We start from the raw sequence: 20,963 nt of genomic DNA on the forward strand, positions 1-20,963 counted from the left end.
CTGCAACACATGTCAGACTGATAAGTCACGACCAGGACATTTCTTATAACGGGCAGATATACACCGAAAAAGCGACCCAAATGGTCTATGGCCACCTTTTGGATAACTAACACCTGGGTGATTCACCAATTTCGGGTCTAATTGCAATAGTTTTTGTGGTCTTTGATTCTCATTTCATTAGGAAAGCATGTGTCAAAAGTCTATAAGGAAACAGCGAAGAAGAAGACGAAGAAGAAGCTAGACCACAAAATTGTAGATGGAGATCTACTTGAATCTTCTTCTCTAACAGTCCCAAATTACGTTTTCATGTTGGTGACCTCCCAATGTAGCTATGAAGATGTGATTTTAGGGTCTCCTTGGATACACCCAAAGTTTAAATATGACTAATTACAAATAGAGGAATGCTAAATTGAAGGCCACCTTCGCAAAATACCAGCTAGGTGCGCCCCCATTGGATCATCTAACCAAAGTGCATTTAAAACGGCATGAAAAATAAAAATTGCACCCTGTATGATAATTCGCACCCCTTTAAGAGAGGTTTACGTGGCGGACTTTAACGCTTTTTGTATATGTATGACTAAAGTAAAATAATATTTATAATAATTTTAGAAATAATTAATAACTATTGGCTTGCAAAGAGACCTTAACTCTCATTTGCAAATAAGATTAAATTCTCACTTGCAAATAAGGATCAATTTTAGTAGCATCCAAATGGGTAGTGGTGCAACTTGGTGTGGTCAGGCTGAGCTTTTGCTAAAAATGAATTGAAACCAACCTGAACCCGACCTGATTTTATTGTAAACGTTTGATCTGAATTCCCAAAAATAAACCCAAGTTACACACCTACAAATGGGCTATTACTCAATGGTTAACAAATATTACAGATAAGCTATATGTTATGTGCATAATAATTATGGTGTGGGTGTTAGTTATGGTGTATGTGTTAAGTAGTGGGTGTTAGTTATTTGTGATGTGTCCTGTTAGTGGGTAAGGGTGCTTGTGATGTGGCACTCTCTCTTGCTTGTATTTATGTAGTAGTAATCTAATGAAAGAAGAAAAAAAGAAGAGAAGATAATTTACAGCAAATGAGACTTTGTTTTGGAGAATCATGGCTCCTCTCGAATCGAGCCGCTAGGAGGTCCGGTTGCCTCAAATCAACCACTCCACCCTCTTTATTTCTCTTTTATTTTGTTTATTTCCATTACGTTTATTATTGGTAAATTTATGATGTTTATGATGACAACGTCGGGGATGAGGAATAGGATGATGCATATGATGAACACGGTGACGGCAATGGCTACGATGAGTAGCCATAGTGGAGGCCAAAAGCAACAGATAGCGATGTATGAATACAATTCAAAAGAGACCATGGAAAAAGTGAGAGATGGGAAGATAATAAAGGAATATTAAAGAAATGAGGTGGGGTTGTCTAGATACATCGGCATTTACCATGGCTGATGTCTTCTTTCTAAATGGGTCTTCCCTTAAAGAATTTTTTATTTAGGGTAGTCTTAATAGAGAGTTGAAAGTAATGGTTTAGCTACTAAAACCTTGTTTGAAATAGTAAATTTCTTGGCGTGGCGTCTTGCTCACGCAATAGACCAAGACATACCATTTTTGTGCATTGATACCCACCATGGGACTCCAGAATTTTCCCTTCTTTTTTTTTCTTTTATATTTATATGTGACTTAAGTCCCAAATCTGAGGGACTAAGCCGTGACGTGTGGCACATAATTCGTTTTCTTGTCTAGCACGCTAAGTAGTTTGCTGTATGATTAGGCAGTCTTGCCCGCCAAGATCCAAACAACACATTGCACAGTAACCCACAGGAATTCGGGAATAATTCAGCAAGACAATTGTTTAATCGAAAAAAATCAAGAAATGTTTAGGCCACGTTTGGCAGCCATGAAATCTTTTTCAGGGAACATTAGCTTGCCACGTGGTGAGAGATGGTCGAATGTGTAGGAAAGGATCAGAATCGAGAGAGGACGGAAAGGGCGGCCCAGTGCAAGAGGCTCCCGCTATTGCAGGGTCCTAGGAAGAGCTAGATGTACGCAGCCTTACCTCTGCTTCTGGAGCTCCAACCTGTGACCACCATATTTTGAGCGGAGAATTAATTGCTTTCCCCTGTTGGAAGATGTATTTACAACATATATATTTACTGTGTAAAATTGTTTAATTTATAAATAAAACAACTAAAAGCATGGAAGGGTGATTAAGTGCATCCGTCGGCTAGATTTACAAATGATATATGCGAAATTGATGAATCATTCGTTCAATTCATGTTTAATTTGCAAATTTTCGATTTAAATTGAAAATTTTGAGAATTTTTTTATCATTCCAGATTTAAAATTTTAAAACTCACAGAAAAAAAATTAGGGCTTTAAATAAAATTCAATAATTTAGAGAATTTGGTATTTATGACACACGGGGCTGGATATGGCATTGTTTGCACAAATTTAAAAAGCACGTGGCAATGTGGCATTATCACACTGCAAAATGTAAATCTACAATCTTGCTTTGAAGGGTTAGATTGTGATGTTTGAAAGAAGTTCAACGTAGCTGTTGGGATATGAGAGAAATTCACGGCAGTTTAGGAATGGCCACCCTATCTTATATTTTGCGTGTATACTCAATTCTCTAAGAAAGAAAATGAAGTGTGATGGCATTTAATTAATGCCCACGCCATGACCAAGAAACTTGCAATTGATACATGCTAATTCAGTCTTGAAAATTAGCAGAGTGCTCTCTCTCTCTCTCTCTCTCTCTCTCTCTCTCTCTCTCTCTCTCTCCAGCTAGAGTGGGTCTTAGACTATAGGATGGATCCAAAGGATCAGACTTGTTTTTGGTTTTTTAGAATGGCAAATAATTAAATTGATATCAAATAATTAAATTGATATCCAAAGGATCAAGAAGATCAGATGCAAAGAAGAGCAAAACGGAAACAAACATATACAATACAATAACCCCTTATGTGGGGATCGAAGAAATCAAAAGTTTATAGCTCCACCCTAGAAACTCCCTCCCTAGCTAACTGATCGGCCTTACTATTCGCCAATCTTCTAACATGGTGAAATGAAATTATGTGCCCGCTACAGTATCCAAAATCTTGTCAATCTACCGAGCAAACCTCCGAGGTTGGGGGGAGCTTCTCTTCAACCAATTTATTGTTAAAGTATAAAAAGATTAAATAACGACTTCTCCATCAGCTTAAGTTTTTTGAGTAACTGATAGTTTCACTTGGTATCAGAGCAAATGCCTGGGTTCAAACCTCTTTGATAGCAAAAATCCACTTGCAATAGCCATACTCAAAAGTGGGGCCATATGTGCCACGTAGGCCAAACCCAAAAGAGGGGCCACACGTGAGGGGGGGGGGGGGGGGGGTGTTAAAGTATAAAAAGATTAAATAACGCCTTCTCCAACAGCTTAAGCTTTTGGAGTAACTGGGGAATCACCCTCCACTATGTCCTTATCAAGAACATTATGATCTACATCTGATTCTAGGGCTGCAACTCGGGTCGGGCGGGTCGGGTTTTGGAGAACCCAACCCTACCCGAGAAATATCTCGGGTCGGATCGGGTCGGGTCAGGCCCCTTCAAATCCGGCTCGACCCGAGATTCATGCGGGCTTTTGAATGCTCAACCCGGCTCGACCCGAAACCCATGAAACCTGAACCCAACCCAGGCTATTTTCGGGTCGGGTCGATGCAAGTCGGGTAAAACCCGGCTCGAGTTGCAGCCCTATCTGATTCCTTGTTGCACCGCTCTTATCTCCGCCTCATTGGAGTCAGCAATTCCAATGGGGCCAGAAAAAGCCCATATCATTTCGCCATTGACATTTCTCAGAAAGACACCAACTCAAGCTGGCCTGGATTCCACAAACTAAACCCATCAAAGTTTAACTTTAGGAATCCACTGCTAGGAGGCCCCAAGTTTGAGTTATGATCGGCCTCATCTCACTGCTATTACATACTTTTGACCAACCTTTGCCACAAAGGATCTAACTTGTTAATGAACGGGATTTGGGCAGAGAAGCTGGATCTGACCGTCTTTTGGATCCATTTCCTAAGGCCCAAAATTATTTCAGATCTGTGACCCATACAAAATCCGATGGAGTGTCCTAGATCCGAATAGGGGATGTTAATGTACAAAATGCTTTTCATATTATCATTCATTTATATCTATTCGTGAGGATATTTTCATAACAAAACCATACTCAAAACCACAAACATTTCATTTTTTTTTTTAAGTTTCGATGATTATTCTCTTCCTCTTGAGTCTCTTCCCTCTCCTTTTCCTCCTCTTCCCTAACCCTAAGCCCTAACTGAGCACAACGAATGTCTGATTCAAAATGGATCAGGAGCCAGAGTAGGTAAGAACCAAAAAGCACTCCAAAAAGTGGATCCATTGAGACCACTGAACATAGCCTCATAGAGTTGACAGGAGGCAAAAAAGTTGGGTACATGGAGACTTGAACAGCAGCTAGGAGTTATCATCCGACCTTGCTCGACACACTACTAAAAGAAGTTGACTCACTAACAACTCGTAGAGTATGAACATCCGTCTATTAATTGGAGACTTGACCATTTAAGTGTTATAATATAATGTGAGTATAACTAAAGCCATGTTTGTTTTGGGTTTTGATCAGTGTTTATTGGACTTAAATTTAAGGCCCTGTTAGAGTCCAATAATCACTTTTGGACTCAAAATCCAAAACAAACAGGGCCTAAGAATATCCTTGCACTGATTGGAAATTGGGCTTGATTTGTTTCTCCAATAGCGAATTACTTATTCGAGGTGACTCGACTTAGCCCACTTTCAAGTCAAGTCGTCAAAATTTAAACCATGTCAACAAGTTTTCTGATAAATTAGTTAAATTGGGGTTACTGGAGTTGAGTTCTATATATTTTATGCAAATTCTGTCCGAAGAAAAGTAAAAGTTTTTTAATCAACAACAGTATGTTAACCTTTTAACAAAGAAAAAAAATTCTAGTGGACAACAATAGACTAAGTACACGTTAGAACCACCAATGGCTAATCAATAAAGGGCTTTTTTAAATGTTTTCTTCATGAATATTCACAGTTACCATTTGCAATCCATGATAGAGTTTGGATCACGGGATTGTTGGGGTCCAAAAGTCTCGAATAATCTAGTGGTAGACTATTAGAGCAAAAATCATTTTATAGTGTTTAGATTTTTTTTCTTCTCGAATTTAGGGTTGAGGGTTCTTGTTGTAAAGACACCCATTTAGAAATTGATTTTTATAATATAATTTGGAAATCAATGCATGTAGGTGTGTGCAATACATGCCTCAGGATTGCCACGTGATTATCGTCACCGTCACAAATCTCCGATCAAGAGCTGGTGGCCACATGATCCAACATGTTGTCAATTAGTGAACCTCGGCTTGTAAATATTATTATAAAAAATCACATCTCGATCTACTCTATACAATTAGTGAACCTCGGCTTGTAAATACTTCAAAGTTGGACGAAACATTATGGTATTACATCTAGCCCTCCCCAGACCCCGCAATGGTGGGAGCCTCGTGCTGTCCTTTTTCTTACTTCTTAAATTACAAATTAATAATATATTAAGTAATTTAAAGGCTAAGTTTAGTATGTATATGAACCGCCATTTGACACCAAAACGGCTCACATACTCTAAATTAAACATTGGGCAGCTCCTTTTTTTGAAACTTCTACTAGCTTGATCAAACCAGACCCAAGACATGAACTTGTCAAGATGCCAAGATCGCCGTGTCTAGAGAAGTGCTACTTCAATTCGACAGAAATACTTGGTGCAGTGCAGACCTGCCTTGGATGTGTCAAAAATGTCAACAATGATTAGTTTATATATTGAAAGAAAGGAAAATGCTAAAGAAGAAAGGAGCTTTTAGGCTCGGATCAGTTGGTCTGACCGACAACCTCAAGTCTACTTGAGGCCAAATTCAGTTGAGTGCACATTAATTTATCAGATGATCTTAGGTCCTTAATCTATCAAGCTTCTTATAGTTCTACAAACACAAGATAAACCATTGATTTTGTAGTTCTTTAACACATGCATGGATTTCGGTTCGATATGGGACCAAGACCACCAGAGTCGCCTTTGATGTTCTAAAAGATCAACCGTTTTGATTGCACACACCTCCCCAAATGGGTCCCTATAACTGTTCATCACCATTGATCCTGACTCGTTCTCTAGAAGAAATATGGCAATGGGTGAGAGAGAGAGAGAGAGAGAGATAAAAGCCGTATGCAAAGGAAAATTGGTACATGGAGGAGGAAAAGACGTGAAAGTAATAAATGAATTGAAGATAAAAGTAGGGTAATGATAGAATCTTTGAATTTGATCTACATTTCAGTGATTTTCTTAGCAGCATTGAGAATTGATACAAGGGGATTTTCAACTTCGTCCTTTTTCCTACAATCCTATCAAAGCTCCGTTTAAACGGGAGCCAGTCACACAAAAGTCAGTCATTTACTTTTTGGCGACAGACATTAGTCATCATCCCTTTGGTTGTTAATCTCAAGTTATATGATGGATGCGGGCTAGAAGATGGATTGAATTTTCTTGAAACATTTGATTGTTTTTGAAATATGAGGGGTTTTTGTATTATAGCCCACTATGAACCAAAGGTTACATGTTTAGAACATTGGATGGCTTGTTTTTTAAGTACTTTCTTTGAAAATTGACTTTGTGAGATGAGATGTTTCGATCAAAGTGAGTATTTTGAGAAAATGTCCTTAAGATCAACGGGATTTGAGTACTGCTAAAGAAATTTTATTGAGGGGAAGACTACAATATTCATCATCGTCGGAGTCGCCACAACTGACTTTCCTTAGATAAAGGCAGGACAAAATGGAATGTGGGTAGGTACTAGTCACCTTATTCGGCTACAACACGAATCCAGGGTGCTAGACGGACATCATAGTAGCTCAGATGTTTGCAGATTCCTCTATTTTTTCTTGAGATGGGTGGTTTGAGAAGAAGAGAGGAAATGGAGGACAAAAGCAGCAATAGAGAGGAAATGGAGGACAAAAGCGGGCAATAGACGCGCATCTTTTGTTCCTAAGAAAAGAGAAGGTTCATCATTTTTGTTTTCCAGGAATCAATATAGATACAATCATACAAACCCTTTTTATGTGCATGCCCTTTACAAACTTGTGAATTCAATTAAATTGACTCGAATAGACTCAGAACATGAGTCATGACTCAACAAAATGCAAAAAATAACTCGAGAATCATTTTAAAAGTGATTAATTGCATTAATGAAGTAAATACCCTTTGATAAAAAAATATATGATAGCTTTACAAACAAGTGTTTCGGCACTTTAATAAAGGCTTACATTCAGTTTTGATAAGTGCACAAACTCAGCTTGTTTTTTTCTGTTTTACAACCATATTGGCATACCACCTTGACTAATGATATTAGCACTACATGTTTTGATAAGTTCACAGACTCAGCATGTCTTTTCTGTTTTACAACCACTTGGCTTACCTTTTGCTAATGATCTGACACTGACATGTTTTGATGACTGCACAGACTCAGCTTGTCTTTTCTGTTTTACAACCACTGTTGGCATACACCTTCGGCTATGATATTGGCACTGCAATGTTTTGATAAGTGCACAAACTCAGCTTGTCTTTTCTGTTTTACAGCCACTGTTGGCTAATGATATTGGCACTACCGACGGTTCACTTCATTAGTGCAGAATTCTGCACTTAGGCAAGGTCTGAAATTTAGTCCGAAACTGAAATTTAAAACCTTATGTGAAACAACCAATTACTCCAGAAGCTTAAATTTATCGTTGCTTTCCACACAAAAAAAAATATAAATACCACCACCGTTGGTTGGCATACCACGTCAAACACCCTTTGGCTACTGATACTGGCACTACCGTTTTTTTATTGCCGCACAAACTTGATTTGTCTTTTCTGTTTTATTTGACTTCTAAGAGCATAATTACAAGGTTAGGAAAAATACTACCACCGTTGGCATACCACGTCAAACAACCTTTGGCTACTAATATTAGCACTCCCATTTTTTGATAACTACATAAACTTGATTTGTCTTTTTTTGTTTTATTTGGCTTCTAAAAGGTAAAAACCATCTGCATATCTAGGAAATATTGATAGACATCTAAAAAATGGCTCCTATTTTCTACCCACACCATGGACTTCCACTGAAAAGAAGGCAAGATGAATGAAATGAAAGTAAACCCAGAAAAATAAAGGACTTTCATTGAATAGAAAGCAGGATGAATGAAATGAAAGAAAACCCGGACATAAAATGTTGACTTTTTATGTGAAAAAAATATTTTTATAATTCAAACTTACAATAGGGTGTTTTTAGTCATTATATGTTTCTCTTGCTTTATGCTTTTGGGCTTCCCTCCAAAAGGACTAAAGTCATGAAAAAACTTTAGTCCTAAATGGGAAATGTGAGAGGGTGAGAGTGGCCATATATATACTTTCACTCTCTTAGCCTTGTGAATGAGCAAGAGGTTATGGGGATCCTACGCGCACGGATCGCCCACTTGGGCCCGGCGGGCTTTTGATCTTACCACACACGCGCTCCGCCCGGCGCGGCCGCGCGCGTGGGCCCAAATCCTTTTTCCTTTTAATTTTTCTTTTTTCTCTTGGTTTACTAATTATTTAATTAGTTTTACCGTTTAAGAAAACGCATAATCTTGGTTTAGTGACCGTTGGGAAACGTTTCTCACGCACTAAATGAGTGCGACGTTTCAACCTAACATGTCTCTTAGTTTTCTATTTATTCGGATTTATGGAATACAAAAAGATATCTTTTGGGAACGACTTTCTGTTTTCTATTGTTCTTCTCTCTATTTTTCTGGAACTTCTATTTCTCCCCTAAGCTTTCTGAATCAAGGCGATTCGGCTCATATAAGCAAGTTCTAAGGCATCCGGGCTGCGTGAGTGCACACCCCTGGAGCGAGAGTTGTTGAATCTTGGAGGCATATGCCAAGACACCCATCTGCACCGTTGATTCGTCATAGTGGGGGCGTGATTTGCCTTAAGGACAGCGAAGATCCTTCGTGCCTCAACTTGATAAGTGATCTAACGACTTTTGTTTACTTGTTTACAATTAATTCTGGCATAATAGTTACTATTGATTTCTGACTGCACAAGATAGGAGATTAATTCTGTTCAAGGTATTCTCAAATCCTAAATTACAGATTTGCACATCATTTTTCTAACATAAAAAAGTATAGATTTCGAGAGTTTACAGATAGAATTACAATCTCTGAATGCAAAACAATGAAAAATTAAAAAGACAATGAAACAAGCATTATTTTTCACCTCACCCCATACCACCCCAAGAACAAGATGAGATTAGCTTGTTTCTGCACAAATATTCAAAGATCACGAGCTTTGACTTTTGTATTTAACATACTTACATGAGAAAAATCTATGGCACACACCTTTGATTAAAATCATTTACTCAAACCTTCCAAATTGAAAATTCTGTAAGAATGCTGCTATCTCTTAATACTTCCCAAGGATAAATTTTGGAGGGATTTTACGAGCTAAATTTGTTCGAATGCAGCCGCAATTATCTGGAAATCCTTCCTGTATTATATAGGATGATTGTAACTGTTGCTGTTGGGTCTGATGCCAAGTACTCAAATTGTTGAAAGAAAATTGGCTTTCTGATGCCAAGTGTGTCATATACACGCAATTTGCAGCGGAAAAAAAATCTCTTTGTTCAGTTCCAAAAGGAGCACCTGGAAAAATCCCAAAATCCAGAAGCCATGCAACTATATCCGGGTTGGACATTGAAGAGGATGAGAGACAACTGATTCACCCATATTCTGACTATCTGTTGCTATACACCCCTTCAAGAGAGTGTTGTTATACTGCATAGTTTTAAATTTCGGCCGAAATCCGAAATTGGACCGAAACCGAAATTTGGAATTTCGCGAAATACAAAATTTCGGCCGAATTCGGTTCGGAATTTTGGCCTGAATTTCGGTCCAAAATTTCGAAATTAATTAAATAATATTTTTTTAATTATTACAGAATTTCGGCCCGAAATTTCAGATTTCGGTGGGTACCGAAACCGAAATTTAAAACCTTGGTTATACACCCTTCAAGAGAGTACAGAGCTGATTCACTCACATTTGAAACAGATGAAACTCTGCTAATCTGAATAGGGAAGGCACGTTAACATTTGAATGTTCCTATGACTACTAGAATAAATGTAAGTACAAGAGATGGAAGCTTGAAAGAATGATAGCTATATACCTTTGCAACAACTCTCAAATCCAATTAGGGTCATTCACACACCTAATCTTATAACAAGACCCACAGCTCAACCCATAATTGAAGAGTGCAGTGGTCAAAGCTACTGTGTTAGTCTTACTTTCAAAAAAAAAAAACTACTGTGTTAGTCCCATACCATTGACTATGAAGGTTTCCATAGCCACAGACCCCACCTACAAAAAGAAAGAAAAAATGGGTCTTCATCAAGTGCTCATTCTGATAATTAAAAAAGGCTACAAATGTTCATTCTAACAATAACAAAAAGAAAGAAACCATGAGATTTATCTTCTTCTTCTTTTCTTTTGACAACACTACCATGTCATGGACATAGAAGTTTTATAGTAAGCATGTTGCTAGGATCAATCTTCAGGACAACCCTCAGATCCTCAGCCCCGAGTTTGTACTTCTCACACCTTTCACACAAGAGTGCACGCTTTAGTAGCACAGAAACATTCGTTTTATCATTTTCAACTGCCTGCAAGACAAGATGCAAGACGGATGATAATATGACGACATGTCTCCCCTCAAACTAAAATATCAAACCAACAAAAAGAAACCATTGAAAATACTTTGGACTAAACCCTATCAATCTTCCCTGCATGCCAATGTGATCGTAGTAGAAACAATTCACAAGCCCTCAAGATCTTAAACACTGATAAGGCACAATTCCAGAAAAAATAAAATCTGTGATAATGTGATGCAAAAGATTGAATTAATTCCACAGAATGTACTAGACGAATCCTAGATTCACAGCTTCTAACCAAACAAATACTGCCCAAACACTAATCATTTTAATTTGGTATCAACAACTACTATCCAATAGAAGACATTTGTTGGCACTTGTGGCATACATTGTCGAATGGTGAGAATTCATTCTGTACTGTAAAGGTAAAAGAATGGAAAAACAAGTCGAATACAACCACACCTTTAATTTTAGTTCCGCAACATCTGTCTCGTCACACACTTCCAGAACCAATGACTGAAAGAGGAACAGGAGATCAAATCATGCATGCTGTCCATGCTCAAAATAAAGAAGAAAATAAAAAACATTTAAATAAGAAAAAAAAATATAAGAAATGTGAGGATTAAATGCCAGTATGTGAACCTCATCCAGAATAAAGCATCAAACATATTTTTATTGGTAGCGAGGAAACAAAATAGATTTGGGCGTCACTGAAATAACACATGTGAAAGTTTCAGAGGAGTTTTAAAAAAAACCATATATGGTTTTACATTTGGCGAAAGAAATCTCTTGATTTATAAATCATATTATCAAAAAGTTTCAGAGGAGTTAAAAAAAAACATATGTGGTTTTACATTTGGCTAAAGAAATCTCTTTGATTTATAAATCATAATATCAAAATAGAAAACAGTTATCTGTCTCAAAGAATTTTTAAGGGTGTGCCTAAGGTATATGCTTTGAGAGATAAGTAGGTAACCACAATAGGAAGGATATAAGTTTTTTTTTTTTTTTTGAGTGTTTGGCCGTAAGGATATAAGGTTTTATTTTATTGTTTCTTAAAAGAAGAACAGTTTATGATTAGAGCTACAGCAACAAACCATATTATAAGAATACTAGTCAGTGATCTATCTCCAGAATATGTATTCACAATGTTAACAATACTAAGCATTCTCTAAAACTGAATCTGAATGTGAACTGTGAAAGTGATACATAACTTGATATCCTTATGTGGGCTTTGATGATTACCTATGACCATTCTTTTTTTGACAATTTAAAGTGAAAGGATTGGCTAAGAGTGCTCGTTTTGGCCCGTGCTTTGAAAATATCATTCCAAAATTGGGTTCAAAGCCTTCGTCGTCTGTGATCCAGAAATGGTGTTCCCTCTGTTGGTGTTTGGCATCTAGGACAACTGGCCAAGCTTCGTGGGTCTGGTGGGTATTGGAGCAGTGTTAATTGTATGAAGAAATGGAAGCAGAAGGTGAAGAAATAGAAGAGACGTCTAGGGTTTTCTCAGTTGGGTGGTGCTCTTTGTGGACTGAATTGCATATGGGATTCCATTTCTTGCATAGATCTCTGACATGGAGATATCCCTGTCAGGAAATGAAAAACAAAGAAAATTAGAATAGAAATAAATATTTAAGATGTTGAACTCTTTGTTTTAGTTGCAACTTGCAACAAGGTCAGATAAGAAGGCTAGTGGGGGAGGGAGCCTCCCGAGCGGGCATTGGAAGTGTTCGATTTTCTCCCTCCATATGAGCTTTATCTCGTACTTTTGCATTTTTATTAATCCAATTCTATACCATTAAAAAAACAAGGTTAGATAAAATATCAACCTGGTCATTAGTGTTCAGTCTTTCGTTTTCTTCCTTGTACTGTTGGAGCCATGAGGGCAGGCTTGAGGGGATGGTGGTAGCTTCATGGTTACGGTTTGTTAGGCCTTCTCAAACTTCGTCGTGCAATCAGCAGAGTAATTGAGTTGCTTCTCTTCTCCATCTTGAAGCAGAGGCCTCCATCTCCACTTTTCTTGCTTCTTAATTGGTCTTGCAAATAACTTAAAAGCGAAAGGAAAAAAAAACAAAACAATAACAATAGTGACCAGAAAGCTACACTATAAGGCACACTAAATCCAATTAATTTAACTTTGCAAACTAATCAAGCATAAATAATTTGAAATTCATGTTCCTCTAAGCTATGATGAAGACATTCACGCACAAACAACAGGAATTCAAGCTTCTAACATGAGAGAACAGCACAACCTGCACCAAAGACTGATGGAGAAATGATGAGAGAACGGCACAACCTACCCCAAAGGCCACATGCCTAGCAATATGATGGAGAAATGATGTTTCATTTTCTGCATTATGTTAAAAGAAATCCATTTCAAACAACTAAGACCTATAATCAAGATCCCATGAAAATGCAAAAGAACTGAATACATCAGTCTTGCTATCTTTACCTCAGCCCGATGACATCCTCAATCTCTGTTGCTTATCAACAAAATCCGTTACCTTCATCGAAAAAATGCATTGGTCTAATTTCTTCACAGAAAACTTTTATAGGGCACATAAACCCCTCCATACATTGATGAACACAACCCCAATCGGACATATGATATGCAACGGATCTAAGTATTCCTATGTACAATGTACAGGACATGAGAAACCTTAATAAACCAAACCTAAATGAAAGACCACAATCACTGTAATATGGCACACCATGGGGTGAAGAAAGATGTTTGGTACACTGGATCATATACACAGAGTTATCATTGTAATACACATAAAAAAAAAAGCCACGGATCAATAGATGGGCCATTTCTTTATGAAAAAACTGACTTTGGCTCCTAAACACCATGGCGGGGGAGAAAGATGTTAGATATAAGAATATGCTGTAAATTTATTTGTTGTTTATCTCTCAGAAGTTTAATGGGTACTAGCCTAGTACCTCTAATAGTTCATTGGGGTACCAATTAGTTTATTGTCAAGTATATCAGAGGTAAATAGCATTTTAACTTCGAAAACAATAGCTACGCCGTCCGTGGTAAGACTAAAAAGGACTCTTTTTAGAGCTGATCCTTTCAAAAATTTCATTATTTAGTTGAATGGCCCTGTGATCAAGTGAAAACAGATGCACTACATGATGGAAATTTTGGAGTGTGCAGGAAGAATACAATAAAAATGCCAATGGGATAGTTGTGTCAGTATGTCGTTTCAAAATGTATTGCATGAGCATTTGGCAAACAAAGGACTAATCAATTTACAAGATGAATTACACAGCATTAATGCACAGACAGAGATATAAATAATCATGTTAAAAATGGAGTATCAATAAAGATAATGCAACTATAGGATAAATTTTGTTATTATCTGAAGGTATAATGAATTTTGTTACTTTTTTTTTTTGGGAGGGGGGGAAGGGCGCTCTAATTTTGTTATTTGAAGGCTCTGTCAGAAAGTCAGTTGCTTGAAAATTTAGAATTTATTAGAGTTTGCAGCACATTCTATTTACCAGGAGATATTGCAGAAAGCAGAAATTTACATGGACAGTATAGATATTTTCAACTTATCATTGTAATACACATGAAAATTCATTTCATTTACCAAAGAAATTCATTTCCTTTGACAAAGACTTATTATTGTCAATTTGTAATACAGATGAAAATGAAAAAGTTACGGATCCATATGTGGGCCATAATTTAAGAAAAAAAATAAGAAGAATAAAAGGAAAGTCTCAATAAACCCTAAAATGTTGTTCCAAACCCTCATCCTCAAATCTCAAATAACCAGAAATAAAAAGAAAAAAGCAATAGATCAATGATAACTATCAGTTCAAAATCATTCAATAGATCCACCTTCATTATGGAGAGAGATTTCAAGCAAAAGAGAAAAGAACAAACAGGCATTTGAAGCAAAAGAGAAAAGAACAAACCCTAATAATCATCTTCATTCTAAAACCTAAAAAAACAAAAAAGAAAACCATAGATTGATCACAACAACCTATCTACAAGTTCTTTCAATGATCGATTTGCGACATCACGGCAGATCAATGCGAGAAATCTCAGAAAAAACTGATAGAACACTGTTCTATCAGACAAGAAAATAGTGAAGAAGAAGATCGAAAAAGGGATAGAATGAGTTAATTCGAAGAAACTCGACCTCCAAGATGCAAACTGCACTTAATTTGATTATTCCTTGCTGAATAGTCATACGACATCTACATTATATAAAAATTAAGAGAATATCAGCCCCCTTTTTTTTAATTGTAGGTATTGAATCTCTCGCCCTCCCCTTCTCCATCTACCTTGCTTCTAGGGGTGCAAGTTTGGCCCTGACCCGCCCTAATCCGACCTGAGCCCGAATAGGGTCTGGGTTGGATTTTCCAACCCTGAGGGCGGGTCAAGGTTCATTTTTTAGGCCCTGATTCAGGGTCGGGTCGGGTTCTGGGTTAATGCCTCGGGTCACCGTGACCCGGCCCCACCCGACCCTAAGTTTTCTATTATAGAATTGAACCATCTATGCATGTTTCTTTTGCTAATGTTTTCTATTATCTTGGATTGATGTTTCTTTAGATTATTATTATTAATTGCCTCTGCTGCCCGTCATGTTGTTGAATTCATATGACCTTCTTTTGTTTCATTTCTCTGTTTATTGATCATTTTGTTCTATATGATATGTGGTTGCTTTATTTTTGACACTCTTAACAAGTATTTGCACTAGTGCCAATCAGGGCCGCGCTGAGCCCTGTAAGTTGGGCAATGGGTTGAGGTTTTTCAGCCCTGACTCAGGGTCACGGCAGGCCAGGGCTGAGATAATGGGATCCAGGGTTGGGCTAAGGTTTTGAAAAACCCGACCCTGTTGCAGCCCTACTTGCTTCTATCTTTCTTCACCATGTTCTTCTTATCCTTCAAAACTTCCAACTTTTGATTTATTTTTTCTTTTGAGGAAGGCATATGAGTAGAAGGTTTGTTTGTTCTTTTTTTTTTATTAGGCATTTGGGGTATTATTATTTTTTTCATGCTTTCTGCGTTGTTTCTTAATCAGGTTTATTGGGGTTTGTTTTTCGAAGAATCTAACCTGCGTTTCACTAGTTTTTCTTATGATTTTATAATCTTTATTTTGTTTGCATGGGCGACTACGGGTGGGGTCCGGGTCCAAGACCAAAGTTTGAGAAGGTTCCGCGAGTCACGAACCGAGTTTCACTTCAATCAAAACAACGCTTTATCCACTACTTCCCTATTATTATGTCGTCCATTTCTCTCTTTCCCCTTCGAACCCACGTCTCTCTCCCTCCCTCTCTCTCTCTGTATCGATCTTCTTCGGTGGCACTTTTGTAATTCGGACCTTTTTTGGGGCCTTTCTGTCCTCATTCAATGGCCGCTGTGCTGGAATCGTTTCTCATACCTCAGTCTTGTGTTTCGAGGACTCGGAAATCGTTTTTCTCACCGCTACGGTGGGGCTCCACGACTGGAACTTCTCCGCCACGGTTCACGTTAGCTTCGAACGCCGCCATTGCCAGGTGTCGGACAGTAATTGGTTGCGAGGAGCAGGCCACGGCTACCAATGGTTAGGGTTTCCAGTTTTTTTTTTTTTTTTCCCGCATTGAAGACTGTAATTGGGATCTAAGCTTTTCGTGAAAATTGCGGAATTTCCTTTGGACCAAAAAAAGGCGTATACTTTTAGTTTTTCATTGACTCAACCGAGTCAGTAAAAACTAAAAACCCGGCGAGTACATTGTGATCATGTATGTGTGCTCGGTTAATTACAAAACCGAGTCAACTGAGCCGAGTTGCGAGTTGACCAGGCATGTTTTGAAACATTTGCACTCCTCACGGGGGTGGTCCACGTTTTAAGAAACTGCATATGTAGCCTTGGGGCCTCTTGGATACCTCTAAAAATTATTTGCAAATAGATATGGAAACGGTTATTGAAGTCAAATATGATAAGAGAGTGAGCGCTCAATTCTTGCCAAAAATATATGCATTTTTTTTTTTTTTTACTAATGTTTTTGTAGGTGAGAAATAGAGTGAGCACTCGATTCTTGTGAACCTTAAGAATCCTAATTAGTAAATGCTTCTATAGGGCACACTTCATAGTTCATACCATGCAAGAAGACGGTAGATGTCATGAATGTTGCTAATTTGGTTTTTTGATAAGTAGTTTGTTTTCATGGAGTACTGAACACAATCATTTCTGACCATGGTAGTAAGTTTCTTGGTCATTTTTGGCAGACTCTATAGAGGTGATTTGATACATATTTGCAGTACCGTAGTGCATGCCTCCCCGCAAACAAAAGATCAAACAGAGATGGTGAACCTGATGTTGGGAACTATTATACGGTGTGTTTCCAGTGATAGGCAAAACAGTGCCATTTCTATCTAGCTCACGATGAGTTCACCTTTAATAACATGGTCAATAGATCCACAGGGAAGTCACCATTTCAAATTGTGTATGGTCGAATACCCGACTCGCATTGGACTTAGTGTCATTGCCAATGTTATTGGAAATGAGTGTTGTTGCAGATAATGCGGCCGAAAGAATTGTGACAGTGCATGTTCATGCCAAGAAGAAATTAGAGGATTCTAATGTCGAGTACAAAGAAGTTGCTAACAAGCACAAGTGTTTGAGTGATGGTTCGTTTAAGGGAGGGTTGTAATCCAGTGGGAGCATACAACAAGTTTATGAGCAAGAAAATCGAATTGTATCAGGTAATCAAGAAGATTCACGACAATGCTTATGTTGTTGATCTTCCTAACAACATGACCATCTTGGAGATGTACAGCGTAACAGATTTGTTTATCACCCACCAGTTGTGCAAATCAATTAACTCGAGGATGAGTTCTCTTCAAGCGGAGGGTACTGATGTAGAACGTCATCAACGTGTCTGTAGTTTCTTTAAAAGTATTATTTTTTGGTTAGGAGTTGTGCGTAATTAGAAGTTTTAGTTTATTTATGAATCTTATTCTAGACAAAGTTAATTTGGGTTGGATTGTTAGGTTGTTAATATTTAGGATTTGAGTAGTTTAGTTTTGTTAGGATTTGGTGGTACTTTGGTTTTGTAAAATCGGTTTTATAAAACCCATGGTAGTGAATGAGTTTCTCATAATTCTCATAATCTATTTTCTTCTTTTCTTTTATAGCAGCCAAGCTATGTTTCCTCTTTGTGCTTTTCTTCCTTGCCGATTGAAGGGGTTTTTGTGAAGAAGATGCGTTATTTTTCCGTATTCTGCACCCGCTACGCCATCTATAAAGAGATTATCATACCACTTTAAGTTAATTTCAAATTTTATTGATTGTCATGTGCTTCCATCTTCAATTGGTTCAATAGGTAGGGTACATTATACAAGCAGGATAGCAAATCCCAGGGATTTATTCAAGCTAAAATTATCCAAGGAGGGTAGCCAATCCTCAGGAACAGCTTGTCCACGTATTTATAACCCCATGGAGAACAGTCCCAATGTGTTTGACAGGTAGGCTAAAATTTTTATCCCCAATGCGGAACTGTGGGTTTCATCAATGAGAGGACTGGGTTCAGTTTTTTTTTGTTTAAATGATAAAAATAACACCCATGATACTACTTGTAGCGCTACTGGCGTTTTTTGTTGCTTACTGCAATACCTTTTTTCTTTTTTCGAATGGTATTGCTTGCTGCAATAACTCACTTATTGTGCAGTTGAATAATTAGTAGAATTGTCAAATTAACCTCATGGAGAGTGAATTTGATAGTGATGATTTTTTATCGAGTCCCAGTATTCATTGGTTATTCCGATGGCTATTGTCCTACTGGAGTTTACTCACATATTTTCAAAATGTATGCTCTGTAGTTGTATGATGTATCAGATATTTTATTTATCTGCATGACTTGTCATTGTCAACAAATATGTTTTGTAATAATCAGATGAAGTTTTTGCAGTTCCTAGAAGGAATGCAATGGCTTTCATGCTGTCAAGCTTTATCTTCTCACAAGTGGGCTTACATGACATTGCCTTCGCTGAGACATCAATTGGGTTCAGGGAATACTTAGATGCCTTTGATGGTTACACATTCAAGTACCCTCAGAACTGGATTCAAGTTCGAGGTGCTGGCGCTGACATATTTTTCAGGGACCCTTTTGTTCTTGATGAGAATATCTCGGTGGAAATATCCTCTCCTTCATCCTCTAGGTACAAAAGTGTTGAAGATTTGGGTCCTCCACAAGCAGCTGCAGAGAAGGTGCTAAAGCAATATTTGACAGAATTCATGTCTACTAGACTTGGTGTTCGGCGTGAATCAAATGTTCTTTCTACATCCTCAAGAGTTGCAGATGATGGGCGGCTCTACTATCAAGTTGAGGTAAGGTGTCATGTTCAACAAACATGATAATTATTATGATCAACCCTAACCATTGGCATTTCTTGTTCATTTTTCATCTTTTCTTGTCTCTGTAGTTTTATTCTATAGTTCTGATCCACATACCCATCCTCACTGATATTCGGTTTTCTCTCCGTCTTTCACTCTATCCTAGAAATGTCTAACAAAGTTGACAAGTTCAAAGCTTGGCAATATGTTTAAGTAGTTGATGTATTTTGGCAATTCGAAAACAAGGAAGCATGCAGTTTAATTGTAAGTTGCTCTGTGTAACTACATAGAAAAGTAAAACAAAGCATGGATGGATAAATGTAGATGATTTTTCTTCTACTTGCTCGTCCACTTAATTGTGCTATATTGCTTGCCATATTAGCCCTTTTTTGTATTATTCCATTGACTGTGGTTGATTATTTTTATTTTTTAGCTCGTAAAGTAAAAATATAAAACAATATGATGTTACATTGTCATCTAGCTATGATAATCATTGATTACTTTCTGGTTGGTTTTTTTTTATTGTGATGTTCTTTCCTCAGTTTGCTTCCATAATTCTTTATGCAGGTAAACATAAAGTCTTTCGCGAGCAACAATGAGTTGGCCGTCAGGCCCCAAGATCGGGTAGTTCGTCTCGAATGGGACAGGCGTTACCTTTCAGTTCTCGGAGTTGAAAACAATCAATTGTATGAACTGAGGTTGCAGACACCTGAAAATGTATTCCTGGAGGAGGAAAATGAATTGCGCCGAGTGATGGATTCCTTCAGAGTAATCAAGACGATTGGCTGATCACTTGCTTACCATGAGGCATGGTCAAAGTTTTTGTTGAGGTCTCTTTCTCTCTCGGATTATATGTTTATTCATTCATTTTGTCGATCTATATTGGGAGCTGCAATTCAAATGAAGTGGAGATTTGAGCTATTCTAATGGGGCACCAGGCTGTTAATCATTCATCATGGGGAGTGTTTCTTACTTGTAAAGGGTGACTCATCCAGTGTGATATTGTGGATTAAGAGTGAAGAATTGGGGCCATGGCGCTTCATTGATATTATCAGTGATATCAGATAAATTCTTTCCTGCAATTTGCAATTCTCCTTTCCTACACAGCCCCCTAGTGCCAATGCGTTGACTGATCTGTTAGCAAAGGGCCGTGTAACTAGAGCAACTGGTTTTGATGCAAGGCCCTGTTTGTTTTGTATTTTGAGAACCGATTTTGAGACCGAAACTGATTATAAATTTGAGTAAGAATCAGTTTTGGACTCACAATCGGTTCTCAAAACAAATCAAACGAAAAAATGAAACCTGGTAACAGAACCGATGCTACAGCTTATACCCTGTTCGTTTGAGATTGTGGCAACTGATTGTCACCCCTAAATCCGATTATCGGGCCCAATTAAATTAATTTTGAAGCCAATAATCGGGGGTCACAATCGGTTGTCACAATCCCAAACGAACAGGGGTTTAGAACACCAGCCGTTGTTGATCAGTCACAGTTCTTCACTCCCTTTGAAGAACACATAGATGAAAGAGTACATGATTCAAAGTGTGGAGAGCATTGTTTCATCGAGGAAACCAGTCACGAACGTTCTTTATCAATTACAGTTTTCGAGTTGAAAAAACATGCACTGATGCACATATAACTCATATTCTGATATACGTACATATGCGGTGTCTCTCATTATAAAAATGTACCAATTAATAAGCCAATAATGTTGCCCGAGTAGTGTTGTTGGGCTTCTGTCAATAGTTTTAGTTCATTTTGGGGATTGATTGATTTAGTGGGATTCATCTCCTTTCTCTCATGTAGGGATTGACAAAAATGTGAGAAATAGAAAATGATATCACATCCCTTATTTTGTAACAAATTCTAATCTTTTTC

At 37.7% G+C, this 20,963-nt stretch overlaps 1 protein-coding gene and 1 long non-coding RNA gene across 7 annotated transcripts; one reads left to right on the plus strand and one right to left on the minus strand.

Moving 5' to 3' along the window:
• Positions 1-10,079: 10,079 nt before the first annotated feature.
• Positions 10,080-15,069, minus strand: LOC143852925 (uncharacterized). 6 transcript variants are annotated; one of them, XR_013236898.1, is made up of 6 exons: positions 13,207-15,062; positions 13,055-13,104; positions 12,584-12,801; positions 11,997-12,340; positions 11,214-11,267; positions 10,080-10,763 (listed from the first exon to the last, which is right to left on the minus strand). It is a non-coding gene; the product is annotated as an uncharacterized LOC143852925 (long non-coding RNA). The 6 variants fall into 6 exon arrangements; XR_013236897.1 differs by having other exon boundaries at positions 12,584-13,104; positions 13,207-15,069; XR_013236899.1 differs by having other exon boundaries at positions 10,080-10,461; positions 10,562-10,763; positions 12,584-15,066.
• Positions 15,070-15,941: 872 nt separating this feature from the next.
• On the plus strand, positions 15,942-20,135 carry PPD1 (Photosystem II reaction center PsbP family protein). Its single transcript, XM_077363205.1, has 3 exons — positions 15,942-16,312; positions 18,660-19,078; positions 19,652-20,135. Exons 1-3 carry the CDS (start codon positions 16,120-16,122, stop codon positions 19,871-19,873), a joined length of 834 nt encoding a protein of 277 aa, XP_077219320.1. The 5' UTR covers positions 15,942-16,119; the 3' UTR covers positions 19,874-20,135.
• The last annotated feature ends 828 nt before the right edge of the window (positions 20,136-20,963 follow it).

Source organism: Tasmannia lanceolata, unplaced genomic scaffold (genome assembly GCF_043159265.1).
Source record: "Tasmannia lanceolata isolate RefF3 unplaced genomic scaffold, GAP_Taslan_0.1 ptg000019l, whole genome shotgun sequence".
NCBI classification, from domain to species: domain Eukaryota; kingdom Viridiplantae; phylum Streptophyta; class Magnoliopsida; order Canellales; family Winteraceae; genus Tasmannia; species Tasmannia lanceolata.

What these genes read in the sequence shown, in the direction of transcription:
- PPD1 (XM_077363205.1), top strand. Translation starts at nt 16,120, where the DNA reads ATGGCCGCTGTGCTGGAATCGTTTCTCATACCTCAGTCTTGTGTTTCG. An exon ending in GCAGGCCACGGCTACCAATG is followed by an intron (nt 16,313 to 18,659) that starts GTTAGGGTTTCC and finishes AAGTTTTTGCAG; the next exon opens with TTCCTAGAAGGAATGCAATG. An exon ending in GGCTCTACTATCAAGTTGAG is followed by an intron (nt 19,079 to 19,651) that starts GTAAGGTGTCAT and finishes TTCTTTATGCAG; the next exon opens with GTAAACATAAAGTCTTTCGC.